The sequence below is a fragment of the Humulus lupulus genome, chromosome X (assembly GCF_963169125.1).
Source record: "Humulus lupulus chromosome X, drHumLupu1.1, whole genome shotgun sequence".
Lineage (NCBI taxonomy): Eukaryota > Viridiplantae > Streptophyta > Magnoliopsida > Rosales > Cannabaceae > Humulus > Humulus lupulus.
In genome coordinates, this window is record NC_084802.1 from 99,139,499 (window position 1) to 99,163,667 (window position 24,169).

At 33.7% G+C, this 24,169-nt stretch overlaps 2 protein-coding genes and 2 long non-coding RNA genes across 41 annotated transcripts; 3 read left to right on the forward strand and 1 right to left on the reverse strand.

The window, feature by feature from the left end:
• The first annotated feature begins 464 nt into the window (after positions 1–464).
• LOC133803546 (uncharacterized) lies at positions 465–3,341 on the forward strand. Its single transcript, XR_009878047.1, has 6 exons — positions 465–776; positions 956–1,100; positions 1,183–1,268; positions 2,420–2,476; positions 3,097–3,204; positions 3,310–3,341. It is a non-coding gene; the product is annotated as an uncharacterized LOC133803546 (long non-coding RNA).
• Positions 3,342–3,346: 5 nt separating this feature from the next.
• Positions 3,347–4,114, forward strand: LOC133803547 (uncharacterized). Its single transcript, XR_009878048.1, has 4 exons — positions 3,347–3,415; positions 3,548–3,759; positions 3,896–3,970; positions 4,055–4,114. It is a non-coding gene; the product is annotated as an uncharacterized LOC133803547 (long non-coding RNA).
• On the forward strand, positions 4,108–8,090 carry LOC133803545 (uncharacterized). Of its 38 annotated transcripts, none has more exons than XR_009878016.1 (11): positions 4,108–4,134; positions 4,214–4,326; positions 4,440–4,541; positions 4,626–4,700; positions 4,784–4,879; positions 5,200–5,285; positions 5,532–5,600; positions 5,690–5,731; positions 6,098–7,400; positions 7,634–7,680; positions 7,763–8,090. XR_009878016.1 is itself a non-coding variant. In XM_062241632.1 (4 exons), exons 1-4 carry the CDS (start codon positions 6,406–6,408, stop codon positions 8,005–8,007), a joined length of 357 nt encoding a protein of 118 aa, XP_062097616.1. In that variant the 5' UTR covers positions 5,738–6,405; the 3' UTR covers positions 8,008–8,090. The 38 variants fall into 38 exon arrangements, 1 of the variants encoding a protein (XP_062097616.1); XR_009878026.1 differs by having other exon boundaries at positions 7,837–8,090; XR_009878019.1 differs by having other exon boundaries at positions 6,098–7,152; positions 7,320–7,400; positions 7,634–8,090.
• Positions 8,091–17,158: 9,068 nt separating this feature from the next.
• On the reverse strand, positions 17,159–18,273 carry LOC133806095 (uncharacterized). Its single transcript, XM_062244230.1, has 2 exons — positions 17,683–18,273; positions 17,159–17,605 (listed from the first exon to the last, which is right to left on the reverse strand). Exons 1-2 carry the CDS (start codon positions 18,271–18,273, stop codon positions 17,159–17,161), a joined length of 1,038 nt encoding a protein of 345 aa, XP_062100214.1.
• Between the last annotated feature and the right edge of the window lie 5,896 nt (positions 18,274–24,169).

The window sequence follows — 24,169 nt, forward strand, 5'->3', positions numbered from 1 at the left end:
ATCAGCTTACTAATATGATGAATCACTTTTGACAAAAATTGTCATTTTAAAGAGGTGTCAATTTAAGATTTTACATTCATAAATGATTGGATTCCTAATTTTAGATGTATTTTATTTGCCCTTTTTAATACTCCATCTTGTTTAGTGTCCTTTTTCATTATTCTTAGTGGTTATTGGGATGAGTCTAAATTTAGGAGTTCATTTCCACATGAGATTGTGGATACATATATTTAGCCATTCCTTTGGTTCATACAGATTAGATGGATACCCAAATTTGTACTACTACGAAAATGGTCATTTGCGTCAATTCCCAACTATCACAAATGATTTTTTACGTTAATTTTAAAAGTGACGCGAAATCTCATGATGCAAACTACACTACACCAAATACCCATTACCATAACACATCATTATAATAGTATTTAAAAAGAGTTATTGTATATGGGAAATATTTCGGGCGGCAAAGTAAAATAAAATACCGCCAACCAAAATGTCTAAGTTTTTTCTAGTTTCCCGTGTACCCATTTCCCCTTACCCATTTCTTCTTCTTCAATCTTTCTCTTCACGAAGGCTAGTAGCTCTCTCGGTCTCTCTCGGTCTTTCTCGGTCATTCCCGTAGGCAAGTAGCTCTCTCGGTCTCTCACTCCCCTTCACGAAAGACAAATATGAGAAGGGCTTCACCACATTCGAGTCAAGGGTTTCTCTGATTCAAGACGAAATTACTACAGTTGAAATTTCTTGTTTCAATCTGCGAAGAACAACGAAGGAGCTTTACGGTACAGTCTCTGATTCTAATTGTTCATCACTCTAAGTTTTTACTGTAATTTCGTTTTTGGTTCTTTCATCATTGATTTAATTATTCATCAATCATATTTTCTCTTTGTTAATCAATTTATATAAGTTAAACTCATATATATATATCTGTATATAAATATATATACGTATGTGTGTGCAGCTATCGTCCTTCGTACAATGTTTCCCCAGGATCAAACATACTCGGTATCCGCAGAGAAGACGGCTCTGATGGTGCAGTGGTCCTCCAATGCATGAAATGGGGACTTATTCCCAGTTTCACTAAGAAAACTGATCACTATAAGATGGTAAAATCTTAACTTTGGCTTTGTTCAAGATGGTTTTTTTTTTATAGATATTATAATTTTTTTTTGGTTCCTAAAATTTCAGTTTAATGCTCGATCTGAGTCCAACAGTGAAAAGGCTTCTTTTCGTCGTCTTATTCCTAAAAATCGGTGCCTTGTTTCAGTAGAAGGGTATGAGTACTTCTTTTGTTAACTGTCAGCTTCTCCTAATTTATGCAGTTGTTTTCACTTGATAATTCATTGAAGTGGTTTCAGTTGACAATAAACATGACCCCTCTTACAAATTTTGACATTTTTAAGATATTCTATGAATTTGGACTCTGTTCTGCACAAATGAAGTGTCAATATTTTATAAAAAATGATGCTTTATATGGGAGTGACCGTTCACTGAGTTTTTTCTAGTATATATATATATATATATATATTTATAGAAAGAGAGAGAAAGAGTGAATATAGGACGTATCTGGACTTGCTTGCTGTTTTAAAGTATATATTACTAAGCTTTAAATAATGCATTAAAGGTGTTTGACAGAATGCTTCAATGAGATATGTGAGTAATTGCTTGTAAATGAGTAAATGGGATTCTTGGCCTTGAATCCTTTCTTAATTTGACTTTGTATGCTTCTTAATTTGGCATTGAATTGTGAGATATACGACACTTGTTTTTGTTAAAAATGATGTTTAAATACATGGTTGAGGACAGTTGTTTCTTCCATGAAGGGTCTTCTAGTACTGTTATAGCCAACAAAAACGCATGAAAATAACTAGTAGCTGCTCTGTCCATAAGTATAATGTCTCCGAATAACCCAACACTATATTTACAACACTGCTCTGTTTACTATTCCCTATGTCTTGTTTGGTCAGTAGATAAAAGGACCCCATATATTTCTTGTTTTGCAATGAAGAGAAGAAAAGTAATTTGTGTGCTGCGGTATGAGAAACTAGTACACAGATAATTACGCATATACACACACATACACGCTTTAAGCATGCATGTAAGTGAGTTTATTCCCCACAATAATTCTGGTGGATGAGTTGGCACATTGATTATAATATTTTCATTAACCTATAAACTATTTTTCTTTCAAGATAACAAATGAAAGTGGTGGCAAGAACTTTTACTCTGTTCTGGGATAGATTTAGTACCAAAACCAATATAAATGTCTGCTTCTATGTTGGTTTTCTGCTAGCATGAACCGAAGTCTTTATAAAGCATATGTAGGGATTTGACAATTGTTATTTAACTTTTGAAATTGCAGACAACCTGCTGGCTGGGTTTGAATATGCAGGGATTTGACTATTTATTTAATGACTTGGTGCAGGATCTAAATAGATTTATTGATGAGAAGAGTGAAAGCAGAGGAGAAAAAATTTAGCGGGTATCCCTCTATTTTTTCTCTTATTTTTCTTTTCTCTTTATTTTTTCATTTTATCAAACAACTCATTTTCTTTCTCTTTATTTTTATGCATCGATTTCTTCAGTAATTTATCAACAAACAATGAGTACATTGATAGAATAGATTTTGAACTTGTAGTAACATATTCTTGAGAAATTTCTCTTGCCAAATTCCTATTTAAATAAAAATAAACCATTATGATTGATAATCTGAAATGATTGCTATTGAAACTGAAAGTTGAAACAACCTTAAATCATGTTGCCAACAGTAAAAACATAGGAGAAACTGTAATTGAAACAAGCTTTAATCATGTTGCCAACAGTAAAATCATAAAAGAAATCATATTAAACAGATTTAAAACTTGTTACACAACAGTGAACACTTTTTGTGAAGCTGTAGGTCCTGGATTTATTTTTGAAAGAGTAAGTCTTACATTTAAATCATTTCTGTAGAGAAGTTTGTTTGCACTTCTCTTGTGAACTTCTGAAGCAGGGATGAAACATATTAGGTTCTAAATTGATTGGAACTTGTATTTCTTTTCTTTGATTGCTTTTTTTATTTTTTATAATCCAATAAAAGTCAAGGAATTTTTTGTATTGTAGACTTACAAGATACTAAAAGAGCACAAGAATCCCAAGGTTCTTAGCGAGGGGCTACTGTGGATGGTTTCAGCAATGGAAGATTTTGGCATCTCACATTTGAAACTTAAGGTTTGGAGTTATATTTGGGCCCTTTTTGTTTTTTGCTTTGTCTAACTGTTAGTTAATAATTACCATATTCAACTATTAAAGGAATTGATATATTTTGTTTTACAGGATTTAATTGATTTTTGTAAAGATACTGGACTGCAGTCAAGTGCAGCTGCTACTAGAATTTTTTCTGTCAAGCTTTTGGGTGTTTTGCATAAATTTGTCGGCCCAGGTTGATACTCATTTTATTTGAATTGTCCACACACCTCAATTTCCTTTTAAATATTTAGTTGAACTGCTCCCAAACATTGATCTTTTTTTTATAATTAATTTGTAACTCCCTCCCACCCCTTTTCTTTTGTAGATATTAAAGGGTTTCTTTCTGATGTTAAACCTGCACTTCTTAGTGCACTGGATATGGAGTATGAGAAGAATCCATTTGAGGTGCTCCAACTTAATCATTGAAGATGCATGTATTGTTCGTTTTTGTTGATTTGTTGCTGAATTTCCTGATGCTGTACAGCTACTAAAGCCAGCTTCCTCTGCTCTGACGATAATTCTGACTTGTCAAAAACAGTGAAATATTCTTTTTACTTGTTTGCATTGCTAGAATATTTCCATGCTAACAATAATGTGCATAGAGATGTAAGAATCATGATGCCAGTTCCCTTTCCATTGTTTCTGGTTATGACTTTATGAAATTTTCATCCAGGATAAATCATCAGATGTTCGTAAAGCAGCAGAGACATGCATTGCTGAAATCTTGATAGTTTGTACACAAGAAACTGTAAGTGCACTAGTAACTTTTGGTACTATTTTGACTCATTGGTCAGTTAGTGCATGAACACATTGTTTGAATGTATTATTTCAGGTTGAGAAGCTTGTTAGGGATGTTCAGGACCAGCTTTAGCTCTTGTTCATGACGTTTGAAGCATTATGGTAATTTTCAAGGTAAGGCTGTTGGGTACTTGGGTCTCTTGCTTGTATTTTGTTTTGGTGATTTATACCAATAATAATTATTTTTTTCCAGAATCTTTTGAATCTGCCAAAACAATTTCGGCCCCTGCATCCAAGACCCTTTCGAAAGTGGGTAAATCCACTTCTAATGGTGTTTTGAAGCATGGAAGCAAAGTAGCATCTTCTGTATGTTTCCTTAAATGCTTACTTCTAGTTCTTTTATAACTTATAATTTTGTAAGGAGATTATTATTATTTTATTTTATTTTTTAATTTTTTTCGGTTAATGATTTTTTAAAGAGAACTGTTGGTACGGAGGCTTTGAGGTCAGAATCAATTATGTCCATTCAAGATATAGCAGTTCAATCGCAGGCTTTACTAAATGTTAAAGATTCCAATAAGGTACAACTTAAGCAAGCAATTTTTGAATGTCTCTTACTTTTGAATATATTGACAAGTAATCATTTGGACTTTACTTATCTGCAGGAGGATAGGGAAAGATTGGTAGTAAGGAGGTTTAAGTTTGAAGATCCACGGATAGAACAAATTCAAGACCTTGAGGTTGTGGATATAGTAGTTTCTCAGATTTGTTTATTTTGTATCTAATTTAATGCAGAATTTATTTAACATACATGTTTATGCAGAATGATTTGATGAAGTACTTCAGAGAGGATTTGCATAGACGGCTTCTAAGCACAGATTTTAAGAAGCAAATCGATGGGCTTGAGATGCTGCAAAAGGTTTTTGAGTGCATCACTGGTTCATTTCTTTTGTATATTAGTGCACATTTTTTACAGTATGATCTCTAGTCTACTCAGTTCTGAAATCAAATGAACTCCTTCAAACTAATATGAATTCTCTTAACTGATTCATTTTTCTGCATGTGCTAGTTTAGTAACCATTCCCAAAAGCCATGCATCTAAATAGTTGGAAGAGAGATGTAAATTGGAAAACAACAAGAAACTATACATTTCCAATATTCAGTTTCATTCAATATGTTTCACCATAACACATTAGCATATTGAATTATTTTCATGCTCACGGGACTTTTTAACTGCAGGATGGCTATGCTATACAAAGCTTTAAGTGAGGAATGGCTGCACAAAAGAGTCAATTTTTTTTTTCAACACATAAATTTTGCATTTGGTATAATTTCTCTCATTAAAATGTTTTTGTTCTTTTCTGTGGAGTGAGTATATTAGATAAACCTTTTTATTAGTTTGTTTATATTTGGGGTTTGCTTGATTTCCATATTTAATGTTTTCAACATTTATTTGTTTTGACTTTATAAGATCTTTTTATCTTTTTATTTCCATATTTAATGCAACTCCATGACCAAAATGAACCAAGTTTTATGTCACTTGAATCTTGACTCATGTTCTCTCATTGCAGACGGATCAGTAGTAACTACTTCACAGGAAGGATGCCTGAGTTTGGCAATTTGAAACAGCTTCAGAAGTTGTAAGAGCTATTGACCACACTCCTTTTGTCTTTTCTTCTTTACACCACACTCCTTTTGCTTATTTTGTGAATTTTCTTTCACTCTACAGGATGATTCTGAGGTTTGCTATCAGTTTTCCTCTGGAATAAAGGTACAATTTTTTTCTTTTTGAGTACTTTAATTGAGATTAGTATGGTAGAAACTTGTGTTATAAATTTTATGGTTTCTTCTCATATCAACTGAAAGAAGATTAAGAAAAAGTAGTTTGAAAGAGAAAAACAAAAAGGACTAGTCTACAGAAAATTGCCATATCTTACCTTCTTCAAGTGATGTTAGTAGGGCAGTTTCTGAATTCTCTTCGTATAAATAAAGCTAGATGGTTTATGCATCAGGCAGCTCCCAATCCTTGGGTTGTCGCCACCAGTATGGATTAAAAAAAACAAACACCTATAATAAAATTATCCACTTTTTTTTATTTATTTTCTTGAAAATCTTTAGCTCCTTCTGGAAAAAGCAGATCAGCCAATTGGGATGAGCTCAGAATCTTTTATGCAAAAGCCTTGAATCAGTAATAGCACAAACCAGCCATGGTAAACTTGAAACAACCTTGGGGCACTGCAGTGCATGCCAATAAGCTGATCTTCAGCAAATAAAAAAATTATAAACATGGACAAAGAGAGAGCCTTCATCACATAGATCAGGTCAGCCTCTTATTACTTGCTTTTCACCAGTTTATCTAATAATTGAACTTTTGCAGCTTAAGCTAGTGCTGAAGAAAATTGAAAGTAGATCATCAAGAAAAGAGTATATTCAGCTACTTGCAGAATGCCACAAACTTTATTGTGAGCAGAGTATATTCAGTTATTATTGTAGCTTTTTTTTAATCAGCTTTGGCTGACCTCCAGTTTTGGGCTTTTATTTTGCTCGTTTCTTAGTTTTAGCTCTCGGACTTGGAAATTGTGATAATCAAGCCGTGACCCAATTTTTGTTTAAATCCTTTGATGCTTTCCTCATATTAATCTAGTTAGGATTCTCATCTTTAATAGCTGAACTTTTTTTTTTCTTTTGGCAAAAGTGACATGTTTTATGTTATATTTTGGGGCATGTTATTGTTCAGTTGCTGTTCTTTTACTTTTAGCTGTTGCTCTTCTTTGTGTGTACAAACTTTGTGTTGTGTATGTTACAGCTGGTTCAGCAATTGCCTTAGCAATTAACCTGCTCTTTATATGTAGAATGGTGTTTAATGGTACATGCAGTTCTCTTGTCTGAAGTTTTGGTCATTTGTTTCTATGTTTTCTGCCTTTGCAATAGCAATTGAATCTATTATGTGCAAGATTTATAGTTTGCCACCTATTATGTGCCACAGAAAATCTGTTTCTTATTGCAAAGTTTTAATATTGATATTTCTTTCCATGCTTATTTTTGCATGACTAGAGCTAATTTTCAGATTAAGCATGCCCAGCATCTTACACTTGGGACTGCAAACAGGTTTGGTGAACTAGGGATTATTGCTTCAGTACAGGTTCATCACAGCTCTCTGTTGCACTCTAGTAACATACTGTAACATTTAAGGTTGAGTTTTGAATTAAATGTTGATTTCTGTGTGTGAAACTAGATATTCATTTATTTTTTAAGAAACTACATAATTTAACAATGAAGTGTAGATAATCACTACAACAAAGTGAAGTAATTGTCACTTAAGGTTCTTATTTTAATACTTTTCCATAAAACTTGTGTAGAATTTGGAAATATCTTGTCTTGAAAAGAATTTGGATATGAGACTCGGTGTAGTCACCAAAGAAACTAAACCTGGTCTAACTGTAAGTCTTCTATATATCATATTAACTGAAAATCTAGCTTTCTAGAGACTACAGAGATATTGATTACTGCTAAATTATTCATGCTATATTATAGGAAGATGACATGCTATTTAATTGAAACTAATCTAGATTTTTGATGAACACTTAGAATCTTGTGCAACTGGGATATCTAACTGAAACTAATCTAGATTTCTGATGTTTTGACAATACTAATTAACTAAAAGCTTCTGCAGCAATACCTGCTAGGCTGTGTGTTTTGCTTTAATGGGCATTGAGTGTGGTAAATACTGTTCTTTTCCTGTGTACCGTGTTATGTTTGTTTCTTGTCATGTTAATGCTCTTGTCTCTTATCATTTGCCCAGGGTTGTTGAGATCATCTGCACTTTGGTCAGGAAATTATCTCCTAATCCTAATAGTGCTGCTATAATGGCCATAGGTGTTAACATCTTGGGTTCATGGGAGGAGCTGCCATTGTTGGGTTCATGGGAGGAGCTGTCATTACAATTGCCCTTCAGCAGCTCAAAGGATTGCTTGGCATAAAAAAGAATTTCACAAAGAAGAATCTCTGTTTTGCGCTCAGTGTTTAATTCAACCCACCATGTTGTAATATGATTTCTTAAGCCTAGACTAGTAGACTAAATATTGTAATTACATTTGAGTAATTAATAAAAATCTATTTATGTTACCTTATTTGGCTTCAACTTTCATATTTGTTTTCCTAGTTTTGTGCAAGTAAACAAAGATTATGTTTCTCTAAGTTAATATAACACATGTATTATACTAAAGTGTAGTATAACACAAAAAATGTGTTATACTAAAGTTTAGTATAACATAAAAAATGTGTTATACTAAAGTCTAGTATAACACAAAAAATGTGTTATAGTAAAGTGTAGTATAACACAAAAAAAGTGTTATAGTAAAGTGTAATATAACATAAAAAAAGTGTTATACTAAAGTGTAGTATAACACAAAAAAAGTGTTATCGTTGACAGTACAATAACACATCTGTATAACACTGATAAAGTGTTATGGTAAGTACCCTGACCTACGATAACACAGTATTTCTTAACATATCAGAAAGTGTTATCGTAGCTTTTGATAACACATTTTTGGAGTTATTAAAAGCATTTTTTCTTGTAGTGCTAGCCTGACATTCGTTTCAGTGGAGCACTGACGCAAACCTAACATTTGTGACAGTTCTCCACTGATGCAAATGGGCATTTGCATCAGTGCCCCACTACCACAAATTCCAAGTTTGCGTCAGTGCTTTGCTGACGCGAATGCTAAGCATTTGTGGAAGTGCATAACTGATACAAATGACAGGTTTGAGTTAGTGCTCCACTAACGTGAATGCCAAGCTTGTTTGTGTCAGTGCTCCACTGCCACAAAAGCTAAAATACATGATTTTTTGCGTCAGTTAAGAACTGTCACATAATGTTTTAACTAAGAAAACTGCAAATATTTATGTCAATTCGCCTGGCCTATTTAATAAAAAATAGCAACAAAAATAGAAAAACAGCATTGTAAACATAAAAAAAAAAACACCATAAATCAATAAAACATTTGTATAGTTAACTTTTGTTATTAAAATCTACAAAAGTAATTCAGATTTTAAAGTTAATCTATGTATATAGTTATAACTATTGTATTCTAAATTTCTAAGCATTAAACACTTAAACTAAAGTTTCCTCACCAAACTTGCTAATTTGCTAACTGAGATACGTCAAAATTGATTCAGTCCACTCATCCTGTATCTCATTGATTTCGTCAGATGTATATGGTGTTGTATTCTTAAACTATTTAAGAAATATTTAAAATAATAAGTTAGAATTCATCCAAATAATATCATAAGCGGTAGTTTAAATAAAATTTAAAGAGTAAAATAATACCTTATTTTTCAAGTAGGTGTTCGGTCTAGGCTGTGAAATAATTTCTCTAGAAAATTTCATAATGTAATAGCCACACTCCATAGGCCCAGTTTGGTTTCGACACTATTACAACATAGTTATCCAAATGTAAGTATCATATTTAGCAAGTTATTATAATAAAAATATGTCCAAAACTTTAATAAGATAAATAATAATTTACTTACTTAAGGAACACAAAATTTTAGTTTAATAGACTCTTTTTGTTTTCGGTGTGTATCATATTAATCTAATGTCCTGCACAAAATATTAATATTTATCCAGATGTGAGTCCGGATGAAATCGTAAATTGATTAAGTAATATGTATAAGTTACATGGTAATTATCTCCTTGATTTCCGAAGAAAGTTTGAATTTATAGGATCCAAAAATGCCACTGAATGATTGTGGCTGAATCAATACTAACATCTAGTGAAAGCTACCACCAAAAAAAACTTTTGTGTAAGATGTTTATCAATAAACAAAATATATTTATATAAAATTAAGTTGACTTACTTATTGTTCTAAGGAAAAATTAGAAATTTTTTCTCTAGCTCCATCTGTAGAAATCGTTCGAAGAGAATTTTAGCTCATGCTTCATTGGTTCCTCCATTAGTGGACACTAAAGCAGGATGCGTGGAAGTGTACATGTGGTTCAACCCATTCGTTTGTACTAAATCATCGAGCACCCTACATATAAAAAAGTCAATAAACTAATAAATTTCAAGTTACACTAATTAAATTATAAATTTATAAACACCATTGTACCTCATATATAATGTCAGCTCACTCTGTCCAATCATCTCATAGTTGCAAAATGTGGAGGATATTCTCTTTCAATAACTGAGCAACGTTTGAGAATCCAAATGCCCTTTTCTACAATCAGAATTTCTACCACGTGGTCACTTTTCCACCGATCAATAAACTTCAACAAACATTTCAACATTCTTGTCATAAGCACTTTTATAGCTCCTATGTCAATGCCTCTATTCTTTGCCTTGATTGTCTTGGTTGTTGAGTAGAGGGCGTAAGTGGCTCTTTCATTTGTTGATTAGTAAGGACTCAATGTTTTGGCCATCTAACATCGTACCTGACTCTTTGACCAACCAAGGTATAGCCTTCCATTGTAAGCGGAAGCAGTAAACTAGCATTCTCTTGAATGGCTACCTCAACTCTCACACTATAATTTCCCGGAGGCAATTGAACGCTATGTATTTCTGTGCAACAAGTACTTAAAAGTTTCCTTTCTGCAACTATATTTTGTGTCGAACCCAGACACAACTTGCAATTAATTAGTTACATTAAAAAACAACCAAAGTCATCCTTTTAGATAAAGTAATTTATTTTTACGTTATCCAATATATGCAATAATGAGTTGATAAGAAAAGATTACCTCATTAGGAAAGTTTGACTGTGGTGGTGGCAGAGCATATGGTGCTTGTGAGGGTGGTCAGTGAGCATATTGTGCTTGTGTCGGTGGTGGAGGGGCATATGGTGCATGTGTCGGCGATGGAGGGGAATATAGTCACGGAACCTGTCTCCTCTAATTTATAATTCCTACATTCCACTAAGTTCAATATCTTAATTATATATTAAGGTCAAAAATATTACTTCTAATATAAAATCCTCCAAAGCTTTATCTCACCAACAAATTTGTCAACAAAAAACCTATTCAAATATACCAATAAACAAAAAAATACATGAAAACGTTAACAAAATATAAAGAAAAATATACTGAAAATATTCTAACTAAATAAACAATAATGTGGAACTTAAATAAAACACGTAATTTAATTATATATACCCATTTAAATACTTAAACCCGAAATTAAATATATATATTTTTTAAAAAGTTAACAAAACATAAAGAAAAATATACTAAAAATATTCTAACTAAATAAATAATAAAATGGAACTTAAAGAAAACAAACAATTTAATATATATATATATACACATTCAAACTATTAAACCCAAAATTTAAAAACAAAATTAAAAAGTTAACAAAATATAAAGAAAAATTTACAAAAAATATTAAAACTAAATAATTAATAAAGTGGAACTTATAGAAAATATATAAATAAATCTATATAGTCATATACATAATAAAACCTGAAATTAAATTTAATAAAAAAATTGAAAAAGTTAACAAAAAATAAAAAAAAATTATAATAAAAAAATTCTAAAATATAAATATTAAAATGCAAAGTTTAAACCTAAAAAAAATTACGTAATCATCAATATAAACTAGCCAAAAAATGAAAAATCTTAAATATAAATATAGCGATTTCATAAAAAAAAATCACAAAAATTAAATTTAATTCATAAAAATTAATAAAATTACACTTACTTGTGGTAATTGAGTAATGTGGGTTCTTGAAGTAGCAAACCCCAAAAAACTACGACAGTTTTTCCGTTTTCAAACAATAATCTTCAAAAATAAAAAATCTACACAAAATAATAAAAAAAAAAAACTATGTATAAGGTTCGTAAACATATATAAATCATCAATTTAACCTTAAAATTGAAAAGAAATGATGAAAAACTTACAAAAATGTGTTAAGAAATTCAGAAGAGGCGCTGGTTTTGGAGAGAATATGTTCATAAAGTTTTAGGGCAAATGAGCATCTCAGGGACGAAGGGCGCTATTATACTCGGCAGGGGCGCTAGCATCAGTGCCCCATTGACGCTAACGATGTCATTAACAGCGTCAATGCCCAACTAACTCAAACGGTCCCTACTAACACCATCAGTGTTATTAATGATGCAAATACTTTTTCATTTGTGACAGTGTTCAACTGCCACAAATGTTAATTCTCGGCCAACGGCGTCAGCCAACTGCGTTGACTGACACAAAAGGTGTATTTTAGTGTAGTATTGGAGCTTAAATTCTTCAGGAGTGTATTCACTCAAGTTGGGTTACCACTTAGCCTTTTCTTTTTTCTATGAGCCTTCCACTTCAAATTATCTCCCCTAAAAGGTGGTGGTCAAAACTATGGCATCTCAAAATTTCTCCTAAAATTAAACATTTTGTTTGTCGGGTCATATTCTTTCTTCATCATCAAAATTTTTAGGAGGAACATTATCTCTACTCCTTTATGTTCTTTTTGTTCTAATAGTACTCAATGTTGAAATTGCTACCCATGCACTACTGAACTATTCAAGAGCAGTTAAAATTTGGAAATTTTCTAGTTTTAGAAAGACAATTTTATCACATTTGCACTTAGATATCTCTGATTTAAGTTTGCGTATGGAAAAAAAATATTAAGTTCTCACCAATTGGAATTGTTTCTCTATGTGCTTTAGGAAGTCTGGAAAAGTAGGAATAATTTTCTTTTTAACAAGCCATGCTTGCCTTTATTCCTTTATTCGTGGAGTTGCTTCTTATCTTCATCTTTTCTTAGGATTTTAAAAAAGCAGCTATCGTTTCTTTTGATAATTTGTGTCCAATATTAATTGTCCATATTAAATGTGACTTGGCAGCCTCTTCTTGTCAGTTAATATAAATTGAACACTGATACTATTTTTCTCTAAGTGATTTGAATGGAATGAGAGTTTTTGTTAGGGATCATGAAGGCAGTGTTATAGTTTGGTCTAGCTATCCATTCCAACAGTTTGGTCTCTTCTTCTATCATGGAGACTCGTTGTTTGTTATTGGCATTGCAGTGGCGTTAGGCCGTTTGTTTGCTAATTTCTTATCTGGAATCTGATGTAAAATTGATTGTGATAGGGTCAATAGTGATTTATTTGAGATTTATCTCCTTTGAATGACCTTATCTATGAAATTAAATGTTCATGTCTTCTTTCCCTATTGTAATTTTGTCTCGTATGGTTAGAAAGGTTAATACTTTAGCACATTCTAGGGTTAGATAATGAGCTGTTATGGAATGGTAATATTCCATACTCTGTGTACGTAATAATACCCATGTACCAAACCTTGTTTAATCTTTAATAAATTTTTATTTTTCAAAAACGAAAACCTATCATTAATATACAATACAAAGCCCAAAACGTGCCCTTTACAGTAGTATTCTTTATAATTATATATATAGCGGGTAGAAGCAAACTTGCATTTTTAAAATTGTAAACATTATTTATAATTTTAGTAAAAGCTAGTTCACTATTTTTAAATATATATATAATAGAATGAATTATAGTTCTATTATATATATAAATATTTATATCAATAATGTTTACATATATGACATCTAAACAAAACGTACATATATATATTTACATGGCTACATGACATATATATAAAATATAATAATATTTAAAAATAAATTAATAATATAAATAAAATAAGAATAGAAAAAGTAATAGTGTAGAACAAACAAACTATCGCGGAAATTCTTAGTTTTAACGAATTTTTTTTATCGTAGTGTAGAGCTATATAAAAAGTGTGTAGATAATGAAAATTCTTTGTTTTAACGAGTTTTTTTATTTTTTCCGTTAACTTTAACAAAATATTCTTATATTTAACAGAATATTCTTATATTTAACGTTAGATTGTAAACATGACTTAAAATTAAATAAATAAGCAAATTAAAATAGGATATTTTTTTAGATATTTTACAGTGATAATTATTTAAAAATAATAAAATCATACATTTTTTAACTTGAATAAAATTTAATTAAACTTAAAATTAATATTATATTAAATATATAATATATAATATTTTGTTGTCACTGTCAAATTCAAAAACTAGAATAAACATAAACTTAAACAAAAATTAATTAATTAATTAATTAAAATATGATATCTTTAAGATATTTTATAATAATTTAAATAATTAAATCATATTTATTTAAAAATAATAAAAGCATACATATTTTTTTTTATCTTATAAATTTGTGTGATAGTTTATTTTTTTATCAAGTGATTGGAGCTCGTTTTTTTCATCAAACTTACCAAAGGACATTGCGAGATGCATTAGAAACTAAAAATAGTTGATGCATATATACTACTGTCTACACTATGACTTTTTCTATTTTCTATTTCATTTCTATTATTAATTTCTTTTAAAATATTATTGTATTTTTTCTATATATATGTCATGTAGTCATGTTAATTTATATCTAATGTCAACATTGTGTTTAAATGTCATATATGTAGAGATTATTGATATAAATATTTATGTATCCTATAGAACTATAATTCATTCTATTATATATATATATATATATTTAAAAAAAAAATTGTGAAACAGTTTTTATTAAAATTACAGATAATGTTAATAACTTTAAAATAACTAAATCAACGTGCATTGCATATTGTTTCTACTTATATATAAATATATATATACTAGATACAAGCAACGTGCAAATATATATACTATAATTTGTTTTATTTATATAATTTTTCAATTATATTTATTAAATTTGTATCATTATCATATAAATTTCAAATAAATAAATAATATTATATATAAAATAATGACATAACATATTAAATGAAAAATAAAACAAAAATATTGTTTATAATTTTTTAAATATATATATACATATATAATATGATAACATTTTTAAAATAATTTTTTTAATAAAAATTAAGATTATGTATTATATATTATTATAAAGATATTTATAAAATTTAAATTTAAATTAATATAAGTATTAAATATATATATATTCTTATATTTTTTTTTTTTGGTAAATAAGATCATTGTATTGCTCAAAACCAACTCATGTACAAACTCCAATTCATGTACAAGCTACCATGTATGTTATATGTCTATATATTCCCAATCTACAATTCCCCAATATATCTCCCCACTAAAACTATCTTTTATACATCAGTACCTTTGTATGTTCTCATTAACTACTTTGACAAATTTCCTAAAACCAATCTTTATCTAAGGACTTTGTTTTGCTTGAAATTAAAGTGTATATCCTCAATCTTATATCTCTTTGTACTGCTTGAACTGTATGATCTATGGACCAAACCTTTTGTGACCACAGAATGTCATTTCTCACTCTCCAAATATGATAAATCAAAGAAGCAATAACTGCTGTCAAAGTGCTTTTCCGAAACCTGCTCCATCTCCTAGTTTTCCCAATCCAATGCAGCAGGCGTCCATATTCCTCTGTTTTAACTTTCCAACCCAGCCATTCTTTCACCTGTACTAGACATTGTCTACTATATTTACATTGAAAAAATAGGTGATGCACATCTTCACTATAATCTCCACAGAATAAGCATGATGGATCAATGGAGGAATCATACTTTTTTTTTTTTTGGTAAATCAGAAGCTTCATTAAAAACCAAACAACATTACATCTTAAACAGCACCTGTGTATAGCCTGAATATACCCTTTAATCTATACAAGCTTTGAGTAAATCTATTATAAAGATGCAAACCAATTCAAGTCAATGCTACTGACTTTTTTCGGCATGACACTCCTAACTCTATTTTTTACATCACTAACAATATTATGCACAATTATCTCTATCCTTTTCACCTGAAAAAGCCAAACAACTTCATTCCGTGCTTTCCAAATGTGATAGACCACCGCAGCCACAACAGCCGCATACACCATTTTCCGAAACTTACTCAAGTGAGCTCGAGAAATCCATCTCATGAGGCTACTTAGTGTTTCAGTTTGGACAGCCCAGCGCATCTTCTCTTTCACCTGTTGCAAACATCTCTTACTAAAGTGACAATCAAAGAAAAGGTGAGCTATACATTCATCATGAACGTCACATAACAGGCATACTGAGTTGTTCACCATCTGAAATCTCATTAATCTTTGCTTAGTTTTTAATCTTTCAAGCATGGCCATCCACAAAATGAAACTATGTTTCGGTATGTTGAGTCTACTCCATACTTCTGTGCACCATTGGGCACGTTTTGAGACTGCACAGAGTAAATGGTAACCATTTTTGATAGTATAGTCTTCTTGAATGAATCTAGAGATGTCAATAAGATGCTTAAATTTTTCTTTCACCACCACTATTTTTTTCCAATACCAACTACTCTGTAAAGAGCCACAATGATCCCACCAATCTTCATTCTTAATATAGACATGATGTACCCATTTCACCCAAAGATTATCCTTTTTAGTAGCTACAGCCCATATGTATTTCCCGAGGGCTGCAATGTTCCATTTGAGTATGTTTCGGAAGCCAAGACCACCCTCTTTCTTTGGTCTACAAACCTTCTCCCAAGCCACATTTCCAGCCCCCTCATAATCAGCCTGACCTTTCCATAAAAAAGCACAACATATAGAGTTAATTCTTTTCAACACCTGCTTGGGAATAAGCATAATTTGAGACCAATATGAATGTATGGAAATCAGAACAGAATTAATTAAGATTATTCTTCCTGCATATGACAGATTTTGAGAGCTCCATGTCCTGATTCTCGCCACCATCTTTTCCAGTAAAAGTTCACAATCCTTTGCTGAAATCTTCTTCGCACAGATGGGTATCCCCAAGTACTTGAATGGCATCTGACTCCTACTAAATCCAGAAGCCTCAAGGACCCTTTGTATATCATATTCCGGCATACCACAACAATATACTGCCGATTTGGTTTCATTTGGGTGAAGACCTGATGTAGCTGTAAATAATTTCAAGCCTTGCAACATATAATATATAGACTTAAAGTCTCCATGGCAGAACAGAAGCACATCATCAGCAAAACTCAAGTGATTCAATTGTAAGCCCGCACATCGGTCATGAAAACGAAAGTCTTCTTTTTGTCCAATTTTCTTCATTATTCGTGACAAGTATTCCATTCCCAAGACAAATAAAAGTGGTGACAATGGATCCCCCTCTCGCAACCCTCTTTGAGCAGCAAAAAAACCATGAAGTACTCCATTAAACATTAGTGAAAATTTTGGACTGATTACACATTACATTACTAGATGTATAAATTTCCTCGGAAATCTATAGGCTTCCAGCATTTCCTCCAAAAAACCCCACTCCAATGTGTCATAAGCTTTCCGAAGATCAAGTTTGAGCATACAATTAGGCTTTGCATTCTTCCTTCCATAATGTCTGACTAGATTTTGACACACCATAATGTTATGAGCTATGAATCGTCCCTGAACAAAGCCTCCTTGATTTTGAGCAATCAAATCAGGTAGAATTAATCTCAGCCTCGAACAGATCATTTTAGTTGCTGCCTTATAAATCACGTTACAGCAAGCAATTGGTCTGTAATCACTCACACCACTCGGACATTTACTCTTAGGGATAAGAGTAAGTATTGTAGAATTAAGCTCTTTCAAAATCTTACCCGAATGCAAGAAAGATAGAATGGCATCACTCACCTCTTTACCAACAATTTCCCAATTGTCCTGAAAAAAAAATAACTCGAAAAACCATCAGGTCCAGGCGCTTTACCTCCAGGAATTGAAAAGATAGCTTGTTTGACCTCATCAACTGTGTATTCAGCCATTAACATATCAGCTTGCTCTGTAGAGACTAGAACCCCTTCTTCAACTACTCCTTTAATTACATGTTTTCGGTCTGCCATTTTAGAGCCCAACAGATTAGTGTAAAACTTCAAAAAAGCATTCGTTACCTTATCTGGCTGATCATGCCATATGCCATTCTCATCTGTGATTGAATAAATTTTTTTTTGCGCATTCCGTGCTCGAATACTTGCATGGAAAAAAGCTGAATTTTCATCACCATCTTTCAGCCAAGTCAATCGCGCCTTTTGGTGGAGGAAAGAGCAATATGCTTTGTGGGTAATTACAAACTGATCTCTTGCATTTTTCTCCTTCTGAATCAACTCACTGTTTAAAGGGTCCTGTTGAAGTTCCATTTGACAATCTGTTAAAGATTTCCTCTTTTGTAACTTTGCCACATGTATATCATTAAACCCCTCTTTATTGAGCTCTTTGAGAACCAATTTAACTTGTTTCAGCTTTGAGAGCAACTTGTACATAGGTGTCCCATTATTACTTATGCTCCAGCTATGGATCAGTTTGTTTTTAAACTCAGGTGCACTCTTCCACATTCTGAAATACTTGAATGGCTTTGTAACGCCCTACTACCTTAGAGCCGTTACTTAGTGAGTTTAAAAATAGAAATCGTGTGAATAAATCAGAATTTAAGGCTGTACTCTTTGAAAATGTTTAGTTTCATTGAAAACGTTAAGTATCAAACATCTGGGATCCCAAAATAAGGTTTACAAAATATTTACAACTCAAAAATAGATTTACACCAGGTTAACTATCAAAAGAATGGATTAATACAGCCATTTACAAAATGCCCCCAACCAAAGCAGTCGGGCAGGCCGAACATGTACGCGCCGCCCCCACGCTCTCCATACTCATGGCCAGTTGACTGACTCCTTGCTTTTACCTGCCACACGGAGCACCCGTGAGCCGAAGCCCAGCAAGAAAACCCAAATAGTACATGACATATGCAAATAATATAGCTGGCATAATTCACAGATAAATAGGAAAACCATCAGATTAAACAAGCACGGCCATGCCGCCTCAGAGGCCTTACCAAAGCTTGGGGTCTCGGTCCTCACCGTAGGATAACTCATGTATCCCTTGGGTTCCACCCTGGCTATAGCATCCCATGTGCTGAGCGTTACTTCCGGCCCCACTGCCGTACCCGGCCTACGCCGCTCTCGGCCTTAGCCGTTCATTCCATTATAATCACACATATAATACATTCAGAAATAACCATTCAAACATACAATAGTTCATCTAAGATTACACATTTGCACACAATACAATCTAGGGCCGTGCCCTGCAATTACACAGTGGGCCCATGCCCTATTCTCGGGTGTTCCAGTTTTCTTACCTTTAGATTCGGTAGCCTTGATCACCTGACTCCTTGAGCACGATCCTACCCGAGCCTTAGCGCTTACCTAAGCAAAATCCATAAGTCAAAGTCATCACCAACCTCAAGTCCAAAACCTAGCCTCAGGACTAATCCCGAGCCCCCGGGAAGTCCTAGACCCCCAAAACAAAGTGGCGGAATCGAGCCCCGAACCCTAGGTCAAAAATCCCTTCACAAAAGCCCAAAAATCCCCTCTGTGAACAGTGCAACGCTACAGCGCTCAAAAGAGGGCGCTGTAGCGCTACAAGAAGAACCACCCCACCAGAACAGGGGCTAGCGCTACAGCGCCCCCTGACTAGCGCTGTAGCGCTAGTTGCAGACCAGCACTACCCAAAAATCGCATCTTGCGATTTTCTCCTACCATTTCAACTCCAAACTTGCCCAAACCTTTTCCAAACCCAAAAACACACATAACCACACCTCACACTCATCCCAAGCATCCCATGAACTCAATCCCAAGCTCAAGCAACCCAAAACTCAAAATCTAACACAATGAACCCAAAACCATAAATTCACTCAAACAACAAGGATAGGGTCTTAGAAATCATACTGTGGGTGGAATTTCGACCTTGAATCGAACCCTAGACCTCCTTAGCTTGCACCTTCACAACCTTGACCTGTTTTCCCCAAAAACCCCATCCATTTAGCTCAAAAACACAATCCAAACCAGTCAAGCCCTAAAACAGAAAATCCCCAAGAACTTACCTCAATTTCTGATGTGATCTTGCTAACCTCTTGCCAATCCTCAAGTCTAGCTTAGGATCCTTGATGCTCAGCCTACCCTAGCTCTCCACTGAGCTTGACTCCAAAAAAAATGAAGGAAAAAGGTTGGGAGAGCCACAAACCGTTCTTGGACAAAACCCTTCAGCTTTTCCTCACTTTTCTTTTCTCTTCTTTCTTTCTTTCTTTTCAGCCTATAACTTTTCTCTACTAAATCCACTAAGTAAAAAGCCTTCCTTTAATTCATCTCTTACAAGCCTAAAGACCAAAATGCCCTCCCTTACTAATTCTAAACCTTTATGTCCATAAAGGGGCATTTTAGTCATATTACCCAAATTCCCACTAATTCCTCAAGTGTTCCTAATAATTCCCGCTCGCTACCCAGTACCTGATTAATCATCAAATATACATTCCTCATCATCAAGATTAACCTCAATATATTCCCAAATTCTCATTTAAAACTCCCCAGGCTTAACCCAAGCCGGGTATAGATTCTCGCTTTGACTTTTCCGCTAACCCGCTCACTCTAGGATCGTCTCGAGTCATGGATCACCGATATCAACACAAAACATGCCCAAAATGGCCAGATTACAATTATGCTCAATCAGGTCTACATGCATACCAATTCACATAGTCATGCATCACAAATAATCAAATAGTCAAATAACGTGCATTAAACCATAATCATGCATTAAACTCATAAAAGTCACACACAGAATCCCATTATGCCCTCCAGGCACACTACTCAAGGCCCTTAAGCCTTAATAGTGAATTTGGGGTCGTTACAGGCTTCTTCCCAAAATTGATATCCTGATACACAGACAAGAGGGCTGGGCAGTGATCAAAAAGCTCTTCATTTAGAAAGTTCACCTCTGCCTCTTTGTACTTATCTAACCACACTTGATTAGCCAATACCCGATCTATCTTAGAATAGATACGAGCATCTCCTTGTTGCTTATTATTCCAAGTAAAAAAAACTCCCTCGGTACTTCACATCTTCTAAATAACAATCTTCGACACATTTTTGGAAAGCTTCAGATTTTTTATATTTCACCCGCATGCCAATTCGCTCCTCCTTATTAAGAATGTCATTGAAATCCCCCATAACTATCCATGGATCCACCATTCCACTAGCAAGATGTGTCAAGTCAGCCCACAAATTGATTCTTCTCTCTTCTTCATTGAATCCATATACAAAAGTAACAAAAAAACTTTCTATGGAATGCATAGGTCTCACAAGCAAATGAATTACTTGACTTGAACAAAACCTAATGCTAACATCAAACATAAGAGGATTCCAACTTACAATAATTCTTCCTCCACTATGCCATGCATTATTAGACGTAAAACACCATCCATCAAACATACGAAGGTACAAGGCTCCCAAGTGTTCCACCTTGACCCTAGTTTCAAGGAGACCAATCAATCCAACGCTCTTTGAAGAAAAGAATTTCTTAACCTCAAATTTCTTTTTTGGGTTATTGATCCCCCTAACGTTCCAACTTAGGATCCTATCCATTTGGTTGGGGAGGCACCCCCCCTCCCTCTGTATTATCCTTTCCATACTCAATTTTAGAGGCCTCACCAGATTCAATATTCAAAGCTTGAAAGCTATTAGTCACTACAGTGGGTAGAGCCACATTCATAGCCCTCTTTCCACTTCTAACTACTTTCTGAAATCCATCTGAATCCATCAATACCACTGGCTGTTTTATTGGCTCTGCCTTCACATTATTATCTTTTTTAATCACCCACTCTTTCTTCAGTCCATCCTTCTTCCTAGAGGAATCATACTTTTGAATGAACATTCTGGTGCGCAATCTCTGCATCATGGCTAACCAGAAGACAAATCTGTTTTTTGGTACAGAAAACCTCTCCCAAACATACTTTGCCCAGTGTACTTTGAGAGGAGAATCAAACAACAAATCATGACTTACTTTGATACTGAACTTCAGTGTTGCAAAAGATGCCTTATCAATTTTAGCTTTAAACATATCCTTAACAGCCACCATTTTCCTCCAATACCAGCTGCTAGCCAAGGGAGCTTTGTAATCCCACCAGTCCATTCGCTTCAAATAGATGTTATGTATCCATTTAACCCATAGGTTATCTTTTTTTGAAGCAATTGCCCATATGTATTTCCCTATAGCTGCAATATTCCAATCCACAACTCTCTTAAACCCCAGCCCTCCACCTGTTTTAGCATTACATATATTATGCCAAGCCACAAGTCCAGGCCCTGCATTGTCACTCATTCCTCTCCAAAGGAATGCTCTACAAATGGCATCAATGTCCTTCAATACTTTCTTCGGGAATATCAGGATTTGGGCCCAATAAGAATGTATAGACATGAGAACTGAATTTATTAGAGTGACTCTGCCCATATAAGATAAGTTTCTTGAGCTCCATTGCCTAATTCGATGAACCATTTTCTCTAAAATAAGGCCACACTCCACTGATGAAATTCTCTTAGAGAAGATTGGAATACCAAGATATCTGAATGGTAACTGACTCCTAGCAAATCCTGAAGCTTCTATGACTCGATTAACCTCAGACTCTGCCATACCACTACAGTATAATGCGGATTTGCTTTGATTTGGTACTAGGCCAGAAGTCCCCGAAAATAGTTTGAGTCCTCTTAGCATCCATAGAATCGAAACAAAATCTCCATGGAAAAACAATAGTAGGTCATCCGCAAAGCATAAATGGTTCAATCTCAAAGATTTGCACTTAGCATGATATTTATAATCTGAGATAGATCCTACTTTAATCATGATTCGAGAGAGGTACTCCATACCTAATACAAACAGTAATGGAGATAATGGATCTCCTTGCCTTATTCCTCTTTTTGCTGCAAAAAAACCACATAAAGAACCATTGATCATTAAGGAAAATTTAGGAGTTCGAATACATATCATGATAAGGTTGATAAGCTTCTTTGGAAACTTGAAAGCAGCAAGCATTTCCTCTATGAAATCCCTCTCTATTGTATCATATGCCTTCTGCAGATCAACTTTAAGCAAACAACTTGGCTTACTGACTTTCCTTCCATAGTGTTGCACAAGGTCTTGACAGATCATGATGTTGTGGCCTATGTACCTCCCATGAACAAATCCTCCTTGGTTTTCTGCAATCAAATCTGGTAATACCCTTCTCAACCTTGCACATATCATTTTCGAAGCAATTTTATACAGCACATTACAATAGGAAATTGGTCTGAAATCACTCACTTTGGCAGGGCATTTGGTTTTTGGAATGAGGGTGATGGTTGTAGCATTAATTTCTTTAAGTAATTTCCCTGTGGTTAGGAAATCTAGAACAGCTGCACACACCTCCGGACCTACTAATTCCCAGTTATCTTGATAAAAAAAACTACAATATCCATCAGGACCAGGAGCCTTTAGACCTGAAATGGAGAATAATGTCTCTTTAACTTCCTATGCAGTAAACGGAATAGACAGCAACCTAGAGTGTTCCTCAGAAATTCCAGGACCTAAATCAACAATGGCCTGTGAAACCTTCCTTCTACTCAGCATTTGAGTTCCCAATAAGTTCTGATAATAATCTAGAAAATCTCTCTGTACCCCATCTGTTGTATCCACCCAGTTACCTTGCTCAGATTGTATAGAGTAGATGCGATTTTGAAGCCTTCTAACTTTCAACGAAGCATGGAAAATAGTAGTGTTTTCATCCCCATTCATCATCCAAGTGGCTTTGGCTTTCTGTGCTAAGAATAGCATATATGCTCTGTTTAACCGGGTATACTCTTCCCTAGCCAAGGTCTCCTGTTGAATTAAAGACTCATTGAGAGGATCTTGATGCAAACTTTGTTGTATTTCTAGCATGTGGAGCTTAGCATGTACTTCATCCTTGTGAATATCATGGTATCCTTCTCTATTGATATCTCTGAATACCTGTTTAAGCCTTTTTAACTTCAGGACAACTTTATACATTTCAGTACCTGAAACTGGTTGTTTCCAGAGATTGCACAGCTTAGTTGCATATGAAGGAGCCTCCTTCCACATTCTAAAATACATGAATGGTTGTTTCCCAATTTCCACATCCAAATAGAAAGAAATAAGAATGGGACTATGATCAAAGATACCTTCAGGGAGAAAAACAACTTCAGAATTTGTGTATTATTCAGTCCATTTGATGTTAACCATAGCTCTATCAATTTTGGAGTATACACAATCCTCAGGCCTTTGTTTGTTTGTCCATGTATAAAAACACCCAGAAAACTTCAAATCTTCCATTTGACAGTGGTTCATGCAATCTCTGAGGCTCAAGGAAAGTTTTAGAACAGTTTTCTTTCCAGCTCTCTCATTCTGATGCAA

Coding starts and splice junctions, on each gene's coding strand:
- LOC133803545 (XM_062241632.1), top strand. Junction 7,103..7,319: donor GGATTATTGCTTCAGTACAG/GTTCATCACAGC, acceptor AAACTTGTGTAG/AATTTGGAAATATCTTGTCT. Junction 7,401..7,836: donor AAACTAAACCTGGTCTAACT/GTAAGTCTTCTA, acceptor TAATGGCCATAG/GTGTTAACATCTTGGGTTCA.
- LOC133806095 (XM_062244230.1), bottom strand. CDS start 18,273: ATGTGGAAGAGTGCACCTGAGTTTAAAAACAAACTGATCCATAGCTGG. Junction 17,606..17,682: donor CTGAATACACAGTTGATGAG/GTCAAACAAGCT, acceptor TTTTTTTTTCAG/GACAATTGGGAAATTGTTGG.